At 41.7% G+C, this 21115-nt stretch overlaps 1 protein-coding gene across 2 annotated transcripts; it reads left to right on the forward strand.

Annotated features, from left to right (window-relative positions):
* The first annotated feature begins 1379 nt into the window (after positions 1 to 1379).
* On the forward strand, positions 1380 to 20689 carry prdx4 (peroxiredoxin 4). 2 transcript variants are annotated; one of them, XM_038802776.1, is made up of 8 exons: positions 1380 to 1616; positions 7805 to 7922; positions 12043 to 12159; positions 12921 to 13043; positions 16195 to 16325; positions 16497 to 16531; positions 16911 to 16957; positions 20574 to 20689. In XM_038802776.1, exons 1-8 carry the CDS (start codon positions 1424 to 1426, stop codon positions 20575 to 20577), a joined length of 768 nt encoding a protein of 255 aa, XP_038658704.1. In that variant the 5' UTR covers positions 1380 to 1423; the 3' UTR covers positions 20578 to 20689. The 2 variants fall into 2 exon arrangements, with proteins under 2 accessions (XP_038658704.1, XP_038658703.1); XM_038802775.1 differs by lacking the exon at positions 16911 to 16957.
* Positions 20690 to 21115: the final 426 nt, after the last annotated feature.

Below are 21115 nucleotides of genomic sequence, written 5' to 3' on the forward strand. Positions count from 1 at the left end.
CATAATAGGGCTGATTTCGATGGGTAGGTGTGTGTGTTGTATGCATACCTCATAATGAAACGTCCATGCCCTGAAGTTTCATTCTTTTTGGGGTGGGGTGGGAGTGGGGGGTAAGGAGCCTCCTGTTTAATCCCTGCGTGTTCCCTTTCTCTCTTTTTAATTTCTGTTATTCTTATGGCTATTTCAATTTTTGACCATGGATGATTAAAGACTTTAAGACAAAGCGGTTTGCCTTTAATTCGAGCAGAGGCTTGGGCAAGGTAAACTGAAGATTGACCTGTGACCTGAAATGTTGAACCCTCTCTGAAACACCTGGATAGTGGATCTGTTCTTTCCTTAGTAAGGCTATAGGTCATTCTGGTGACACGAGAAATCAATTAAGTTTAAAACTCTGTCTGGAGCAAGGCTGAAGTGAGACAAAGAGTCTTAAGAATTAAACAGGCCTAAGGCTGTTCCTTTGAGTGAAGGCCCAGGTTAATACAAGTTAAAGTGACTCCCCAGAGGAAATCCTATAATCTGGGAGTACTGACAGAATGTCAATTGTATGTCAATCTCACAGTTATAATTTGGACGTTTATCAATCTCACAGTTATAATTTGGAAGTATATCAACCTCTGAATTATAATTTGCAAGTTTATCAATCTCAGTTAGAATTTGGAAGTTTATCAATCTTTGAGTTATAATTTGGAAGATTATCAATCTCACAGTTGGAATTTGGAAGTTTATCAATCTCAGTTATAATTTGGAAGTTTAGCAATCTGTCAATTATAACATGGAAGTCTATCAACCTCCCTGTTATAATTTGGAAGTTTATCTATCTCCCAGTTATAATTTGGGAGTTTATCAATTTCCCTGTTATAATTTGGAAGTTTATCAACCTCCCAGACATAATTTGGAAGTTTATCAATCTCCCAGTTACAATTTGGAAGATTATCAATCTTTAAATAATAATTTGGAGGTTTATCAATCTCCCAGTTATAATTTGGAAGATTATTGATCTCCCAGTTATAATTTGGAAGATTATCGATCTTTCAGTTATAATTTGGAAGATTATCGATCTCTCAGTTATAATTTGAATGATTATTGATCTCCCAGTTATAATTGGGAAGATTATCGATCTCCCAGTAATAATTTGGAAGATTATCAATCTCACAGTTATAATTTGGAAGATTATCGATCTCCCAGTAATAATTTGGAAGATTATCGATCTCTCAGTTATAATTTGGAAGATTATCCATCTTCGTTATAATTTGGAAGATTACCAATCTCCCAGTTATAATTTGGAAGATTATCAATCTCCCAGTTATAATTTGGAAGATTATCGATCTCCCAGTTATAATTTGGAAGATTATCGATCTCTATCCAAGCCTTGGGGCGGCCTGGTGAGAGGAGCTGGCGCTGCGCACGCGCATCGCTCAGGGTAATGGAGGCCGGGCGGGCTTTTCTCCTTCGGTTGGCGATCGGCTCTTTGCTGTTACTCGGCCCGGTTCACTGTGAGACAAACAGCAAGAAGGAGCAGCAGGGCTGCCACCACTACGCCGGAGGCCATGTCTATCCCGGGGAAGCTTTCAGGTTGTCGGGCCCCGACCACTCGCTGCACCTCAGCAAAGCCAAGAGTGAGTGAAGGAGTGGGTGAGGGAGGGAATGGGTGTGTGAGGGTCCCACGGAGGGAGTGGGGGAGTGAGGTGAGAGGGAGTGAGGGTCCCACGGAGGGAGTGAGGTGACTCCTGCGGGAGGCGGCAGCAGCAGGAGTGGCCCCGCTCTGGAATCGGAACCGTTACCCGCCAGATTCGGCCCGGGGCGGGGGTCTCGCCCGCCAGCCCACCCCGGCCTGTCTCCGGGAGGGGGAGGGCGTGATGAGAGGCCCGGGTCTGAGGGCCTGAGGGAGGAGAGTCTGCAATGCTGCCACTGCGCCTGTTATTTGCTGTGTGGGTTGGCCTCTGCCAACCCAGTGTTTGTGCTGCTTAAGGACACGTTGCACATTGTCCACTTTCCCAGTCGTTTTCCAAAGACCATAACTGCTCGATGGCAGGGTTTTCTGCTTCATACCAGCCTCCTCACGACTCTTCAGCCCCTGTTTTTAAAAATCCATTAGTTCTCGAAACGTTAACTCCCCACAGATACTGGCAGATCAGAATGTTTCCATTTTCTGTTTTTATTTCAGTTTTCCAGCATCTACAGTATTTTGCTGGAATCACAGCTGTCTTGTTTCTGCCGCTCCTTACTCAAGTAACTCTTATCACAGGCACAAATGGTACCCTGTGTGAATGTGACATGCTAGACCATCATTTATTGCCCATTTCTAATTGCCCACATCCCATGAATGCATAAAAATGCCTCTGGTGCAGAGGGGCAGAAACAAAACTGCTGAAATTCAAATCTATCCCTCCCTCACTGTCTTAAGCTGTTTGCAGTCTTTGACACAATTTGACTAAACCATCCTCCTCCAACACCTCTCAATTCTGGGTGCTCCATGGTTCCATTTTTGTCTAATTGTACAGTAAGAAATCTGAATTCAACAGGTGAATTCACCTGAGGAAGGAGCAGTGCTCCGAAAGCTAGTGTTTGAAACAAACATGTTGGACTTTAACCTGGTGTTGTAAGACTTCTTACTTTGCTCACCCCAGTCCAACGCCGGCATCTCCACATCATAAGAACATAAGAACTAGGAGCAGGAGTAGGCCATCTGGCCCCTCGAGCCTGCTCCGCCATTCAATGAGATTTTGTGGACTCAGCTCCACTTTCCGGCCCGAACACCATAACCCTTTATTCTTCAAAAAACTATCTATCTTTACCTTAAAAACATTTAATGAAGGAGCCTCAACTGCTTCACTGGGCAAGGAATTCCATAGATTCACAATCCTTTGGGTGAAGAAGTTCCTCCAAACCTCAGTCCTAAATCTACTTCCCCTTACTTTGAGGCTATGTCCCCTAGTTCTGCTTTCACCCGCCAGTGGAAACAACCTGCCCGCATCTATCTTATCTATTCCCTTCATAATTTTAAATGTTTCTATAAGATCCCCCCTCATCCTTCTAAATTCCAACGAGTACAGTCCCAGTCTACTCAACCTCTCCTCATAATCCAACCCAAATCATATCTAATTGTAGCCAGCGAAACACTTGCAATGGCAATGGCAATTATAATTCAATTAATCAATGACCTAAGCATGACCCTTTTCAATCTCTTATCTCCATTCATCACTTCAAATCTCTGGACTAACTCTCGTATGTTTGCAGGTGATACACAGCCCTACCGTACTGCCATCTCATTCAATCCCTCCACTGTTTGGGTGAGCAGTATTTTCAATGAAAATATTTGGAAGGCCAAAATAATGGTTTGGGGGGGGGGGGTTCCGATACTTCCCACCGGCAGAATCATCCAGTCCCACCAAACGCGACCCCCACCTTCCCATGGTGGATTCCCTGCAAATGTGCTGTGAGGTGCTGCACTGCAATTTTTTCCAAGTTCCATTCCTCTTCCCTCAAAAATTAAGGCTTACCCAGAGTGTTCACAACCTCACAGTCATACTAGACCCTAAAATGTGTTACTGACACCCAGTCTTCCACCTCTGTAAGATCATCTGATTCTGCTGCTGCTTCAGCTCAAACTCTCATTCATACCTTTTATTACCTCTAGACTATTCCAGCACGGTAGCACAGTGGTTAGCACAGTTGCTTCACAGCTCCAGGGTCCCAGGTTTGATTCCCGGCTGGGTCACTGTCTGTGTGGAGTCTGCACGTTCTCCCAGTGTCTGCATGGGTTTTCTCTGGGTGCTCCAGTTTCCTCCCACAGTCCAAAGATGTGCTGGTTAGGTGGCTTGGCCATGCTAAATTGCCCTTAGTGTCCAAAAAGGTTAAGGGGGAGTTACTGGGTTACAGGGATAGGGTAAACAAGTGGATTTGAGTAGGGTGCTCTTTGTAAGGGCCGGTGCAGACTCGATGGGCCGAATGGCCTCCTTCTGCACTGTAACTTCTATGGTTCTATGATAATTTTCTGTTGACTAGCTTCCCATATTCCACTCGGCAAAAACTTGAACACATCTGGAAACTCTCTTGCCCAAGTTCTAACTTGCACCAAGTTCCTTTCACCCGTCAGCCCTGTGGTCGCTGACCTATATTAACTCCTCGTCTGACAGCACCTCAAGTTTTACATTTTTCATTTTTTGGGGGGGGGGGGGGAGAATTCCGAACCATTGTTTGAGGTAGTAATGACTTTGCGTAGTGAGTTAGGAAAGGAGTTGAGTCCCAGGATTTTGACCCAGTGATGAAAAAGGTGATTATGTGACTTACGTCAGGATGGTGTATGGCTTGGCGGAAATCTGAAGTTTCTGAACACTACCCTAGCTAGTCCTTCTAGGTTACAGAAGTCATGGGTTTGGGAGGTGCTGTTGAGGGACAGTTGGCAAGTTGCTTTTTGCGAATACTGTTGCATAAATGTAATCATGGAATGGTGCCCTTTGCTGGCTGCTGAACATGAGGGGATCTCTTTGTTTTTAAGCACCTAACTCATCCAATTGATTGCAAGGACTTGGCTTTGGTACTCCTCTTCACCAGCGCTAAAGCCATTTGTGCGAGAGTCTTTCCTTCTCATTTCTCAGCTTGTGTGCCATGTAGTTCTCTACACTACCATGTACTGGTGCAGATACAATATGTTAAATGGCCACTTCCTGTACCATAGAGATTCTGTGATTGATAGTTTGCACACATTGCTTGCAAACTGATAACATTTATGCACCTGGGTGTTTCATGTGTGTTTTATGCTATACAACTTTTTGGATTGAAAAGGTTATATGCACTACTGCAGAAATTCCTCCTTGCAAAATAGCAAATTTTTGCAGATAATTTTCCTTGTGTAACACGCTAACTCCATTGGCCTGCAATTTCTGCCTGTATCATAGTCTTGTTGCGTAGTAGCTGATTCTGGTTTTCTCTGAACATGGGTTTGATTCTGCATCAGCGAGATAGCATAGTTGAGTGGATGTCAGTTAGTTTCCAAAGCGCAAGATACTGTGTTGAAATTTCGAAGAAGCTGCTCGAAGAAGATTTCTCCCAACAGTACTACTGAAAAAAGCAGTGTACTCCTTTCTGATAACAATATGTGGAAGTCAGGCACTCGGGGGTGTGTGTTGATGGATAGTGAGTGCAAAACATAATTCCATTTAAATTACCATGATCCCACTTTGAAAAGCACATGTTCTGCACAAAGCAATGAGCTATCAGACAATAATTGAAGGGAAGTTATAGGAGTGTCTGATGAGCACTTAACCAGAAAAGATACCTGACCATACGAAATGAAGTCTAATTTGTGATCATTTTGAATTGCTTTTGTGTAAATGTTCTCTGTCCCTACAGATTCCCTCACTAACTCGATGGGAGTAATTTTGACTATATGTCATGGGGTAAAATGGATTCAGCTGCCAGTTATACTTTTTCTGATTTTCATTTCCATTATGCAACTGAATCACTATCACCTGTTTTAGATTGTCGCACAAGGTCAAAATTACTCGTCCTAAGAAACACAAGTTTATCGAATCTCCGAAGTACCTGGGACCCTGCAGTCACTCCTGCTGACACTAGTGCACCATACCTATGGTGTGCATTGTCTATCAGATGCACTGCAGTGACGAACCGAAGTTTCTTCAACAGCATTTACCTAACCTGTAATCCCAACTGCCTAAAAGACAATGACATTGGCAACATGGGAACACCATCAACTTCCAGTTCCCCTAAAGTTACACACACCATCCTGATATGGAACTAAATCGCCATTCCTTCACTGTTGCTGGGTCAAAATCCTGGAACTCCCTTCTTAATAACACTGCGTGTTCCCACACATGGATTGCAGTGTTTCAGAAAGCTGGCTCACCACCACCTCTAGAACAAACACAATTGGGCAATGAATGCCAAGCTTGCCAGTGGCACCCACGTCCCATGACTACATTTAACTTAATTTAATAACCTTCTGCATTGGTGTGCCTATATGCAATAACCATAAGTGACAGATCAGTGTTCTCTAAATATCTTCTTTACTCAAACAGAATAGTCTGATTCCTCCCAAAACAGGACATGGCGATATTGGGAGATCCAAGATCTCCTGCAAGGCGCTCCATGGTTGAAGAATTATGATTCTACACCAGTACCAATAGGGATGGGCACAGCCAACTAAACACTTCTCATGAGGATGCACAATGGATTAGCAAAGGATGACATTGAAATGCAAATAGAGTTGACCCCACTTTTAACATAGCCATCATGTAGTGGGTAATCCAACCCAGACACAGCAAATTAATTGCACAGAACCTCACACTGGAGGACGTCAGGTATCATGTTGTTTTGATAATTGCAAAAAATGATACAAGTGACTGACTCATACAGATGGGGAAATTACATAAACTAGTCAACTCTGCAACCGGAGCAAATGTTATGGCCAAAAAGCACTAGTGGCAGGTCAAACCTAAGTAATTTTGGTCAGGTTTTGGTGAATGAGAGGAGCAAAAAACATTGGAAGATTTTCAGAAGACCTTGTATGTCATATGGCAGTAGATCCCCTGTTGGCTAATGGCATGTTGAGCCATTCCAACTGGGTGGGTCCAAAGTTTAATCCTTACTGAAAATGAACAGTGCAGTGGTCACTTGGTGTGCCTGGTTGAGGGAGGGGAAATTGGTTAAGGCTCCAGGTCCTGATTTTATTTTTGTGATCTGAAGGATTTCAAGTAGGGACGTTTAATAAGTTATGTATGAAGAAAACTAAAAGAATGGACAGAAAATCATGGATTGCTTTCAGAAAAGTCCCAATTTAGTTAAAAGCATTAACAATAAAGACAGAACTGCTAACCTTGAATAAAATCAGAAAGCATGTTGCAAATTTTTTTTAGTCTGCTCAGTAACCATCAAGCCAGGCAATACTTCTGCAGTGGCTAAGTGGAGCTCTGAACACTCCGCTGAATTTTGTCGGGGGCAATCTTCAGTGATGTGGGTCATTGATTGGGGTGCCCCACAGCTGCAGTCCGGGTTCCCTGCAATGTCCCACTTGTGCCGATTTGTTGCACAAACGCCTTGGCCACTGCAGAAAGTCGATTTGCTTTGAAAGCTATAATGGATATGATTGTTTCAGACTGCTGAAGACTAACGACTGTGCTGAAGAAACTCACTGTGCAGGGGCAAGGTTAGTGATAAAGTAGACCATTAAGACCTGGAGGTGAGAAGAGGGAAAGCACCAATGAGTTGTATAGCAGCAGCAAGGTGATGCGAATGCATTCATTTTTATAAAGATTTCTAGGAGACCGAACAAGAATCGATTTTTAAAAAAAACTTTTGATGAAGAATTAACTCCTTAAGAAGGGAGTAAACATCCTTGCTTCTGAATTACATTTGTGTACAATGCAAGCATCTTTACCTGTATAAATACTGTGCTTTACTGTCAATAAAATCAGTTTTATATAAATTGGCTTTGGTTGCTTCTTCTCAAGCTTGCTAAGGCTGACTTTTCTTTTCCTTCACTCTTCGATCCTTCTCCATACTCTGTTGAGGTTCAAAATGGCCACTCTAAATTAGTTATCAGAGGACCCCTAGCGCGCGCACAACTGTATTTTAGCAAAGCGTTAATGTGAAAAGGAAATTGAGACATTATTTGTGCACATTGTATTGGATTCTGTAAGTTCATTACTGGACAAAATGTGAAATGTAAGTTTTTTTTTACTGATGTGAAATATAGTAACCAGATTGTGCATTTTGAAATTTCGCTAAACCGGTTAGCCTGAAGAGTGTACAAAATGTATCACTTGTTTCTTTTTAAACATTTTAGTTTCAAAACCTGCACCAGACTGGGAAGGAACAGCAGTAATAAATGGAGAATTCAAAGAGCTGAAGCTTACAGACTATCGAGGCAAATACCTCGTCTTCTTTTTCTATCCGCTTGATTTGTAAGTAGCAAGATTAATACTCAAGATCTGTGAATCAGTGGTGGAAGGAAATTGCGTGCATTGACCATGAGGCAGATTCTGATCATGTCATGAGTTAACTGCAGTTTAAAGCACATTGCAATCTTGTATAGTCATAACCAAACAGTATTGTCACTTTCTTGTCATTGTTTTGAAGTGAATACATTTATGTGTATTTTCAGTTCCCGCTTACAAAAATGGTCCTTGGGATTGAGTAGCCACTGCTGGTTTTTGAGATTTCTGTATTTGTACTTGGATCTTTTTTAATGATATCATCAGAGAAGCCTAATTTGGAGAGAGATCAACTCCTCCGGAGTTTGTTTTTAAGTGCAGATTGGAACAGAAGAAAGAACTATAGAAAAGTTACGGTGCAGAAAGAGGCCATTCAGCCCATTACATCTGTCGGCCAAGAAACTAGCCGCTCATTTGTATCCCACTTTCCAGTACCTGATCGTAGCCTTGCAGATTCCGGCATTTCAGGTGCAGATCCAGGCACCTTTTAAATGAGTTGAGCGTTTCAGCCTCAGGCACTAATTCAGGCAGCAAATTCCAGATGGTCACCAACCTCTGGGTGAAAAACATTTTCCTCATGTCCCCTCTAATTCTACCAATCACCTTAAATTCATGCCCCCTGGTAATTGACGTTTCAGCTCGGGGAAACAAGTCTTTCCTGTCTATCCTACCTGGGCCCCTCATAATTCGGTACACCCCAATTCGGTCACTCCTTGGCCTCCTCTGTTCTAAGGAAAACAGCCCTAGCCTATCTAATCAGTTCTCATGGCTGTAATTTTCAAGCCCGAGCAACGTTCTTGCAAATCTCTGCACTCTCTCCGGAGCAATTATGTCCTTCCTGTAATGTGGTGACCAGGACTGTACACGAAACCGCATCTGTGGCCTAACCAGTGTTCTATACAATTCCAGCATTAAATCCTGCTTTTGTATTCAATACCTCATCTGAGTAAACATTCCATATACTACCACCTTATCCACCTGTCCTGCCAACATCAGGGACCTGAGAGAATGCAGTCCAAGGTCTCTCATTTCCTCTACCCCTCTCAATGTCCTCCCCTTTATTGAGGATTCCCTTGCTTTGCTCTCCCCAAATGCATTACTTCACATTTTTCTGGGTTCAATTCTATTTGCCATTTTTCAGTCCACTCAACCAAACCATTGATATTCTGGAGACGATAGCTATCCGCTTTACTATCAACTACATGGCCAATTTTTGTATCATCTGCAAATTTCTTGATTATGCCTCCCACATTGAAGTCAAAATTAATATATACAACAAACAGCAAGGGCCCCCAACACTGAGCCCATTTTGGACCCAATATGCCACCTTCCCCTATATCCCATGAGATCTCACTTGTTCTGACCAGTAGTTTTCAGCACACCCTCTCCCATTCTTCTCCCCCATCTTCCTTTTCCCACCTCCCTTCCTCTCTCAGGCCTGACTTCGACTTTACAATCTGCTCATAGGTGTTGACAGGCAAAAGAAGAAGCTATCAGTATGTAAACATGATGTTGCTGTTCACACTGTAACCTTAACCCCACCAGCCTCCATGAGAGTGACTTACAAGTTGAGAATGAACCAAGGGCTTGAATTTTCCAACCCCATTGCTCTCCTTACCTGCCCTCAAACATGAGAATAGATCATTTTCAATCCCTTCTCCTAGCTTGCCTCCATTTATTAAGAAGGCTTTTGCTTAAAACCTTATGAAGAGGGTTCAGGAAGTAACAGGGGTGCTTTGTCCAAATTCACCAGTTTCACTTTTCTTTGTTCTTTTCTTGACAAATACATGAATAGGGTGGGAATGGAGGGATACGGACCCAGGAAGTGTTGAAGATTTTAGTTTAGATGGGCAGCATGGTCGGCACGGGCTTGGAGGGCCGAAGGGTCTGTTCCTGTGCTGTACTTTTCTTTGTTCTTTAGATTTTAGTGTGTTTTTCAAAACTGTGCACAATATTTAATTGTGCGCTTACTAATGTTTCCCATTGCATCTTGACTTTAATATTCTACAACTCTTCTACATCATTAAAAGAGTATTTTCATAGCATTATCCTACACTTAAGGTGCTGCTTTTATTGTCGATCTGAACTCTTAAATTCCTCTTGTTTCCATATCAGCTAGCTTTCCCCATTTGAAGTATATTTAACTAAAATATACTGCCTCATATTTACTGACATTGAATTTTGTCCTTTTTTTGGCTCATTCTGCCGCCATCTTCTCAATATCTCTGTAGCTTTGGTTGGTCCTTTAAATAATTCACTGCCTTCTATTTATTATCACCTGAGAATTTGGGCATCACTCCCTCCAGACACAATATCTGAATCATTGATGCACGGTGGCACAGTGGTTAGCACTGCTGCCTTACAGCTGCCAGGAACCCGGGTTCAACTCCGGCCTTGGGTGACTGTGTGGAGTTTGCACGTTCTCCCCAGGTCTGCATGGGTTTCTTCCCAGAGTTCAAAGACATGCAGTTTAGGTGGGGTTACCAGAATAGGATGGGGGAGTGGGCCTAGGTACGGTGCTCTTTCGGAGAGCCAGTAGAAATGCAATGGGCCGAATGGCCTCCCTCTGCAATGTAGGGATTCTATTCTATTCTTTTTATAAATGTTTTTTTATTGAGTTTTCATATTTTATATATGACAAATTACAAGTTATTAGAGAGAGAGAAAAAAAAAGGAAAAACACAAAAATTTAACACGAATATTTACAGGTAAGCATCTTCATAACAATAATTGTGGCCGCCCCCTTTAGCCAGCATACATATTTTACATTCCCCAATATGGCCGAGGCACATGTTTATAGGCATTTATTTATAGTTTGGTTTTGGGCCTTGGCTTGCCATCAAACCCCCATACCGAGCCCGTATCCCCCCCCTCCCCCCTGCTACCTTCCCCCGATTCCCGTCCATTTTCCCCTGGTTCTTGGCCACCCGACTATTCTTCCTCATGTACGTTGGCCACAAACAGGTCCCGGAACAGTTGCATGAATGGCTCCCACGTTCTGTGGAAGCCGTCGTCCGACCCTCGGATGGCGAATTTGATTTTCTCCATTTGGAGAGATTCCGAGAGGTCGGACAGCCAGTCTGCAGCTCTGGGTGGTGCTGCTGACCGCCAGCCAAACAGGATTCTACGGCGGGCAATCAGGGAGGCAAAGGCAAGGGCGTCCGCCCTCCTCCCCAGGTATAGATCTGGCTGGTCTGAAACCCCGAAGACCGCCACTATCGGGCATGGCTCCACCCTCACCCCCACCACTTTGGACATAGCCTCGAAGAAGGCTGTCCAGTACTCCACAAGTCTGGGGCAAGACCAGAACATGTGGGCGTGGTTGGCCGGGCCTCTCTGGCACCGCTCACATTTGTCCTCCACCTCCGGGAAGAACCTACTCATACGGTTTGATTCTATTCTATTCTATGGAACTTGGAAAATTGGAAACAAAGCAAACAGAAGTTGTCAGAGAGTATCGCAACTCACCTCTTGTGAAGCTGCTCTTAACACTTGTACAAAATTATGTTTAGTCCAGTTCTAGAACTGTATAGATTTAGAATCATTCCCTTTAGAAAGGATATTTAAACCATAGAGAATGTGCAGTGTATATTCACCAGAATGATGTCAGGGATGGGAACCTAGTTAAACAGTGAAGCTTGAACACTGGAACATTTTCAATTGGAGCACAGACGGATAAGAACAAAATTCAGCTGGTGTATTTTATATTTTTCTACTGAATTACAACAATGCACATTTCTGATCTTGTTTCTAAATACAATACAATTCATGAATAGAAAGTCATTTGGTAAAGTTGTCAAAAGGTTTTTTAAAATTCCTCCTTTAGATTGGCACCTTGATGCCAACTAGAATAAATTCAATGCAGTAGATGTTTTTTGTAATAAAGTGCTTTTCGTGTGGATTGCTCCTCAATGCATTGTCTCACTTTCTTATTCATACATATTATATATATATAAAATAATATGTAAAGATAATTGCTTGTTGTGTAAGAACCCTACGTTTCTGTCTGATCTTTTGCCATTTAGGTGTGTTCCTGTGCAACGATCTGGATTTATAAATGATCCATCACAATTGTCTTTTAAATTTACAGCACATTTGTTTGTCCCACTGAGATAATAGCTTTCGGTGACAGAATTGAGGAGTTTCGATCTATTAATACTGAAGTAGTGGCTTGTTCTGTTGATTCTCAATTTACACACTTGGCATGGTAAGTAGGTCTGGTACTTGGTATAATATAAATGAAACACTTTTATAATAATTCATAACTTAGAGCAGCTCAATTGATCAACTAAATTGTTTAGCTGAGTTTTCTCACTAAGCAGTGAGCAATGTTATCGTCTTTTCATTTAAATTCCAAACACATAAATTATAATTGAGAATATTTACCGTCATTAGCTCATACAGTTTATTTTATTACATAACATTAGTCCAGCAGGTTTGGGCTCAAGCTTTCTCCTACCTTCATCTAATCCAAATAATATGCTTTTATTTTCACATATTTATCTAGATTTCCCGTAAATGGAACTATGTTAATTATCTATGGCACTCCACTCAGTTACATCCCTCCAACCTATGCTAATGATACCGCATTATTTTTACATGCCCTGTCAGGTTGGCATGCCAATGTTCCTGCCCTGGAGTAAGGGTATGTGCCTACAAGGAGCTCATTCCTGGTTTGTGAAGTTAAGTGTAGGTAGGCTTAAAAAGTGCTGAGAAGAGATTCTGGAGTACCACTTAAACCTGTATCAACCTGCATAGATACCTTAAATAAAGTTGGGTGGATTTAATCCGTTCCAAAGAATTTTGTTTCATTTCTCCAATCCATAGTTGAGACTCTACTTTGTACTTCTAGGTGCTTATCTATGCTAATAAATTACAGATACAAACAGTGTGTGCAAATGTTTATTTAAATTTTGTCATTTAAGTAAAAGAGTACACCTCTTAATAAGGTCCTATTGTTTTATAAAGGATAAATACACCAAGAAAACAAGGCGGACTCGGACCAATGAAGATCCCACTGCTCTCAGATCTTACACACCAAATTGCAAAGGATTACGGAGTGTATTTGGAGGATCAAGGGCACACACTTAGGTAACTGGAGAAAATCCGTATCAATTTGGAGTTCACTGCTGTATAACACCAACTTTTATTTTGTAGCACCTTTTAGTATCCCGGACGAGAACCCAACCAGTTGCAATTTGTAAAACTGAGGAAATGTTACTGCACCAGAGGAGTGATAACACTGACCCATAGTTATCTTTTATGTTAAAACAAACTATAAACACAGAATTAACCACATTAGCAACAGAGAAATAACTTTACAATTAACAGTTACGTAAGTAAGCCAGGGTCTCGGGTTTGATTACCGGCTTGGGTCACTGTGCGGAGTCTGCAACCTCTCCCTGTGTCTGCGTGGGTTTTCTCCGGGTACTCCGGTTTCCTCCCACAAGTCCCGTAATACGTGCTGTTAGATAATTTGGACATTCTGAATTCTCCCTCTGTACCTAAACAGGCGCTGGACTGTGACAACTAGGGGCTTTTCACAGTAATTTCATTGCAGTGTAAATGTAAGCCTACTTGTGACAATAAAGTTTATTATTATTAAACCTGCCATGATATTCCAATTAAGCAAACCAATTATTTCAAATACCACTCGTAGATAAAGTTAACAACCAGGTTTCTACTTACTTTTCTCTCTGCAGAATCTCTGGAGAGAATATCTTTCAGGGCCAAAACTGAAACACATCTGTTCAGATGAGAGTTCTGGGACCAACTGACTTTTCAGATAGACCAGGCACCTCCGATTAATGACTTCATCTGTGCTCAAATTCTTTTGTCCCTCCTTAGATGTTCCTTGACTTGGTTATCCAGGGCCAAACAAAGTACCTCTCATAAATTATCTACACGCCAGGCGTCCTTAACGCATAAACAGTATACTATTAGCTGGCTATCTATAAGTAAATAGTTCTCAAGATCTATTAGCAGGGCATTTTACCTGCAAAGCATGTTCATCTCACTTTTACAACACCTTAATCACCGCTCTAGCAGTCATATTGTCTGCATGCATCTTAACCAAGGTTTTAATAACGTTACTGCAATAAAATATGATAATTTCTTACATTCATCACACATTTCTGCTGGAGTGTTACAATGCAAGAAATTACACCAGCCACAGAGGTGATTTTGATTTGATGACAAAAGTTTGATCAAAGGTTTTAATAAATGTCTTGAGGGAGGAAAGTGAGGTAGAGTGATGAAGAGGAGTAGGGAGGGATTCCCGAACTTGGGGCCCTGACGACTAAAGACACTACCACCAATGGTGAGCAATTTTTTTTTTATTATTAAGTATTATTGGTTTTGCATTTATAATATAATAGTGCAAGGAACATCACACAATAATGACAAGGGGCTGGATACTCCGCTCCGCCGCGCCACATTTCTCTTTCACCTGGTCCCTGCCTTGCAGGTTTCAACATTTCTGATGCAGATCAGGTACCTCTTAAATGAGTTTCAGACTCGACCACCAAATTAGGTCGTGAATTCCAGGCACCCACCACCCTCTGGGTGAAAAGATTTTCCCTCGTGTCCCCTCTAATTGTTCTACAAATCACCTTAAATCTATGCCCACTAGTAACTGATGCTGCAGCGAGGGAAAACATGTCTTTCCTGCCTACCCTGCCTAGGTCCCTCATAATTTTGTACACCTCAATTACATCACACCTTCGCCACTCTCTTCTAAGGAAAACAATCCTAGCCTATCAAATCTTTCCTCATAGCTGCAATTATCAAGCCCGATTCAAACATGGAGTTTCGGGAATGATGGGAATGGATTTGGAAGACATGTTTGAGGATTTTGTAGAGGAAAGAGAGAGTTAGGAGATAGGATGGTAGTTTGCAAGGACAGAAGAAGGCAAGGGTTGGCTTTGTGAGGAGAAAGTAACAATATTGACTAACACGGGGACCAGGTGGGAAAATTGGGTGTTCAGCAGTTGAATAGGATCAAGGGAACAGTCAGTGGGACTCATGGACAAGATGGGCTTAGAGAGGACAAGACAGAGATCAAGAAACAGGAGAAAGATGCAAGTTAAAGGCTAGTACAAAGAGGAGCATTAAAGAATATTTGGCCAGATGGGAGGGAAGTGGCAGAGGCAGCTGATAGCATAATCTCTGCCTTTGTGACAAAGAAGTGCATGAGCTCTTGACAGTTGCTGGAAGTGAAGATTGAGGGATATGAGGAGAGGGGTTTAAGAAGATGGCCTGCAGTTGAGAAAGGAAGCTGGGGGGTGGGGGTGCTATCTTTGGATCATCCTTGAACATTGAGCAGTTTTAGCAGATGGGATTAGGCAATCTGGTGATTTTTGTCTCTGGACGAGTAATCCAGACTCCCAGGATAATGCTCTAGGAACTTGAGTTTGAATCACGGCAATAATATCCGAACCATAAAACCATTGTTGATTATTGCAAAAGCTCATCTTGTTCACTTATATGTCCTTTAGAGAAGGAAATCTGCCATCCTTACCTTGCCTAGCCTGCATGACTTCAGATCGACAGCAATATGGTTGACTCTTAAATGTCTTCTGAAATGGCCTAGCAAGCCACTCGGTGATATCAAACTGCTAGAATGTCTATAAGGAATGAAACTGGACTGCAACAGAAGTGACCCTGCAGAGTCCTCCATTCTAATATTTGGGTGCTTGTGCCAAAATTGGGAGAGTCGACCCACATAATACACACGGAATCAAACCTTACAGATAGTTTTTTTAGATACCACCGTCACCATCGCTGGATATAGCCTGCCCCACCGGCAGGACAGACCCAGCAGAGGTGACGGCACAGTGGTATATAGTCGGGAGGGAGTTGCCTTCAACATCAACTCCGGGCACGATAAGGTTAAACGTGAGCAAGGAAACTCCCTGATTACCACAGAGGATTTTAATCTCACAACTCCTGATTGCTACCAGTAAGGTTTGTAACTGAATTAGGGAGAATTTCTTCTAGCATCTCCTTACGGCTCAGTGCCATATTTTGTTTGATGCTCCTATGAAGTGCATTGAGACATTTTACTCTGCTGAAGGCTCTATATAAATGCAAATTGCTGAAGAGCATACCTCCAACATATCAAAAACCATTATAGGTTACCACTGTTTTTTCTCAAGTCTATTTTATATTTGTGAATTACATTAAATGTACAGTTTCATCCATTATGGTGAATAAAGTTGACAACACTCACTTTTTCATTCAGAGGCCTCTTTATCATTGATGACAAAGGAATATTGAGACAAATTACAATGAATGATCTTCCAGTGGGCCGCTCAGTGGATGAAACGCTGCGGTTAGTTCAAGCATTCCAATATACCGATGCACACGGTGAAGGTACGTGCATGAATATTATTGGAACTAAGGCAATGAAACTTATAAATTAGCAAAATTAAATCACTTGGAATAAATAGTTTTACAAATTAATAGTGTTTCTTTGCATTTAAGTTGCTCAGCTGCAGCCCGGATTTATGTGCTTTCATTTTGTTGTCTTTGGTTTCTTTTTAGTTTGCCCAGCTGGTTGGAAACCCGGAAGCGATACGGTAAGATTACCATTTAACCTAAAATCTTTCCTGACCTCACCTCTATGAAAAGGAAGGTTCAATTTATATATCGGAAATTACACTTAAATATCGACTATCCACCCAGTGTTTGCGTGGGTTTCGCCCCCACAACCCAAAAGATGTGCAAGCTAGGTGGATTGGCCACGCTAAATTGCCCCTTAATTGGAAAAAAAATTGAATTGGGTACTCTTAAAAAAAAAAAAAAAAAAAAAATTTTTTTAATAAATAAATATCGACTATCCTTTGTGTTTGCCTTGTCACATCTATGGTGTTATTGCCTTTAAATATAGTCCAAATTCAAGCTTAAAAAGGTCAAAGTGCATTAACATCTGTAATCATGCTGATATATTTTAATTAGATTAAACCTGAAGATGTCATGAAAAAGTGGTGGCCACGAGAAGATTTGTAAGTAAACTTGCAACAGGCGTGATTACAGATGTTAAATTGCTCTATATAGTAAAAAATCGACAACGTGTAAAATGGTGTTGAACCTAATAGCGAATTGCTTTTGTGCCGGATTCTTTGATAGCTTGTCTTTTTAATAGCATCCTGTACAGCGAGCAACTACCTCCATTGGCAACTTTAAAATGTGCTGCTTAAATTCTGTATTAAAATGAGTGCTTCCTGTTCTGTCAGCACTGCAGACTAGACCACTGGAAGTGAGTTCCCTGCGAGCTGGGACTCGCTGCTGGAATTGGGAATGTTTTATTTGCGCAGGTTATTCTTGATCTGACAGGTTTGGTGGTTGGTGTCATTGGAGAGCGCAGAGAGAATCTGTGAACAAGATTTAAAATGAACTGAACGTCACAATTTAGTAGAAATCGCAAGTAGCTATTTCTAATAGAGTTTCCAAACTTAACATTGGCTTGATATTTATTTTTAGCACACTGAAAGGAATTTTTACGTTCCTTGGATCTTTGACACGGTATTAATCCGACAGCTTCACAATGTTGCCTCAGAATTCAATCAGATACTTGCAGGGGCAAACAAATTTGAATTTTCTCTCGGATTTTGATTGGTTGATTTTGTGATGGCTGCTCTTTAGTGAATAGAGGGATGAGAGTTAGAAAACTTGGCTTTTGATCCAGGTGCTTATGCTGAGCAGCATGCTTCACACCTTCAGTGACAGAAGCACAAAGTTTTAATTTTGGCAGTTTTCAATTAATAAAAGGCCGACAGGGATCTGGATCAAAAACTAAAGATTTACGAACTCATCTCTCCATTCATGAGCAACAACCAAAAAATGAACCATTCAAAATCGTATGTGGTTATGGTCGTCCCCAACCACTTCACTACCTATTCTTAAAATAAAATCTGTACTTGACATTTAAGCCTGAAAAGAACTTTCGAGCTGACTGTCCTGTCCTACAAATCCTTTGTAAAACTGCTTCTCCTGGGCCTCAACTTTGTTTACTGCTCTTATTCTGGAACTACCTCTTCTCCCTAAACCTAGGTGTCTCATGATGGATATGTATGTGTGCCCAACACATGGTGGTGCAATGGTTAGCTCTGCTGCCTCAGGGCGCCAAGGTCCCAGATTCGATCCCAGCTCTGGATCACTGTCCATGTGGAGTTTGCACATTCTTCCCGTGTTTGCGTGGGTTTCGCCCCCACAACCCAAATTATGTGCAGGGTAGGTGGATTGCCCATGCTAAATTGCCCCTTAATTGGAAAAAAATAATTGGGCACTCTAAATTTATTTTTAAAAATGTATGTATGCCCAAATGATACTTATTGTCTCTCTATTTAGGGTGTCTTGCATATGCTAGTTTGTATCTGTCTAAGTGCCTGTATCCCAATTCTCTCAAGTCTTCCTAAATGAAGTGAATGCTTTCAAGTCCCAATCCTTTCTGCTGGCTGTGTCCTGCAGCTTTTTCTGTTTTGTTCCATTAGTTCCCATAAAGGTTCTTCCCACCTTATCCCTAAAGTTGTTGGATCACATCTTGGGTGTAGTTTAATTTTTTCCATCCATCCCTAAAGGAATGATAAAAGCAATCCAGGTTGAGACACCCAAAAGAGAAAATGACAACAAGATCAGATAGTGGCCCATCAGCCACATCCTCAACAAGAAAAGGCCATTGTGTGCATGCAGCCCCACCATCCTTTGTGCTTATTATATCACCTTATCCCCTCTTCAATACTCAAGATACTTGCAGAATACTATAGGCCGGTGGCTATATCGTTCTTGTACAAATTCTCCTGTTCCCACATGAACATTAGTCGATCCCACGCCATTGTTTATTTATTCAGGATTCATGTACTCTCATCTTTCATATAACATGAGACTGAAGGTGCAGACATTCATCTGAATGCTTTCTTGAAGGACTGTAATGAATAGTCTTTAACACATCCGCCACATATCTTGTTTCACAGGCCAGTCACATTTTGGCATTACAATTCCCCATAATATCAGTCTTTCACAACATAGATTCAAATTCCAGTAAATTACAAACTCAAGGCATAAAATCTAGCTTTTTAGCATGGGCTGGTGTGGAATCGACCTTGCTCTTCGTGACATGAGGACCAAAACTGGGCACAGTATTCCAAATGTGGTTATACCCAACCCTTGTATTCCTTTATTATTGTAGCCCTAGTTTTGTAATGAATAGTCTGGGCAACGTAGCAAGGTCCTGTTAGGCTTTGGCTGAAGCCTCCAGGCTTTGACCCTTGTGTATCTTTAGCAGTTATATACCCGTGCCATTCTGGTTTCCTAATTTGCACACCTGGGTGTGTCTCCGCCCGTGCCCTCCCACCACCCCCCCCCACCACCCCCGTCCAATGGAAAAAGCAGGAGAGTTGGACTAATTGAATAGCCGTTTTGAGGAGCCAAATGACCACTTTCTGTGCAGTAGGATTCCATGATTCAGATTTAAATCTGCTCTGTGTGCTCTCCTGCAGATTTTAATGAATATATTGAGCAGAAGGAACACTTAATTAAGCCTTGGGTCATACCACTTATCTTGGGAAGCTATTCCATTTGAACGCACCTTTTAGTTTCCTCTCTGCACTCCATTTGCCAATTTCTCGCCCACTTTCCCATTTCTTATCCCCCAAACACCGTGAGAACTAATTTACTTGCAAAGTTCCTCCATGGCTGTTTATATCCACATAAATGAAAAAAAGGCTGGCAACAACATGAAGAATGGTATGGCATTGTCCTTTCAATTAAACACTTCCTGTAGTCATTAGCCTGTTAACTATCCTGTTCAATTCCATTTTAATTTAGGATTTAACACCTGTCTGCAGGTTTATGTACCTTCCGGATTTCTCCTGATCTTTTGACTTGTACCTGCTTCTTTATAATTTTGTACATGGGCTAAAGGTCACTCTTTTCCTTATGCCAACGATCATTGTATGTCTTCCTCCTACCCTTGTATCTCTGACGTTCTGCCTCCTTGTGTAGTTAGAGGCCTCCTTGATCTGTTTAACAATCTGCTTATGCCACTGTGTTCCAGACTGTTCAAAACTCACGGTGATTATTTCTCTCAAATGACTGCTTGGAATATTAAACGGATCATTTGTAGATGCATTATGATGAGCAATGTTGCCACTAAATTGTTTTCTCTCAAAACTTGCATATCTCTAAACCATAACCCATTTTGTAATTTCCTTAAATGGGAAATTTAGCACGTGGCTAAATCGCTGGCTTTGAAAGCAGACCCAGGCAGGCCAGCAGCGCGATTCAATTCCCGTACCAGCCTCCCCGAACAGGCGCCGGAATGTGGCGACTAGGGGGTTTTCACAGTAACTTCATTTGAAGCCACCTTGTGACAATAAGCGATTTTCATTTCATTTTCATTCATAATGTCCTGAGATTCTCTGAAAGGAAACCCATTTATTTGCTGGATGAGTGTGGTTTAACGATAGAATAATATCACTAAAGAGCAGCAGTTGGTTTAATGTTCCGATTTTGTTCTTTTTGGTTGTTATTGTGCACTCCTGTCTATGAGTAACTAACCTGCAATTGTTTTGCAAAGTGCCTTTGAGTTTGATTTCTGTTTTTTATGCTCTTTTCCTTCAGATAATTCCGGATCCAGCTGGAAAACTGAAGTATTTTGATAGAAAACATTAAACCTAATTACATTGCTGTTTTATGATACCTGGTTTCTGACTCAAACAATAAAACTTTTAATTCTTTGTGTGTTTTTTGTTTTACTGCGGCATCACTGCAAGTGACTTTGATAATTTTTTAGTTTATTTTCTCTAGCACATGGAAGAGCAAGAATTGCAAAGTATTGAGGTGTACAGCACAAGGCCATTCGGCCCATCGTGTGTGCTGATCAGAAGCAACCACCTAAGTGTTCTAATCCCTTTTTCCAGCACTTGTCCCATAGTCTTGTATGGCATGGCATTGCAAGTGCACACCTCACACTTCTTAAATGTTATGAGGGTCTCTGCCTCCACCACCCTTTCAGACAGTGAGTTCCAGATTTCCATCACCTTCTGGATGAAAAGGTTTTTCCTTACATCCCCATTAAACCTCCTTCCCCGAACCTTAAATCCAAGCTGCTGGTCATTGCTCCCTCCACCAAGGGGAAAGGTTTCTACTCTTATCTATGCCCC

Source organism: Scyliorhinus canicula, chromosome 7 (assembly GCF_902713615.1).
Source record: "Scyliorhinus canicula chromosome 7, sScyCan1.1, whole genome shotgun sequence".
Lineage (NCBI taxonomy): Eukaryota > Metazoa > Chordata > Chondrichthyes > Carcharhiniformes > Scyliorhinidae > Scyliorhinus > Scyliorhinus canicula.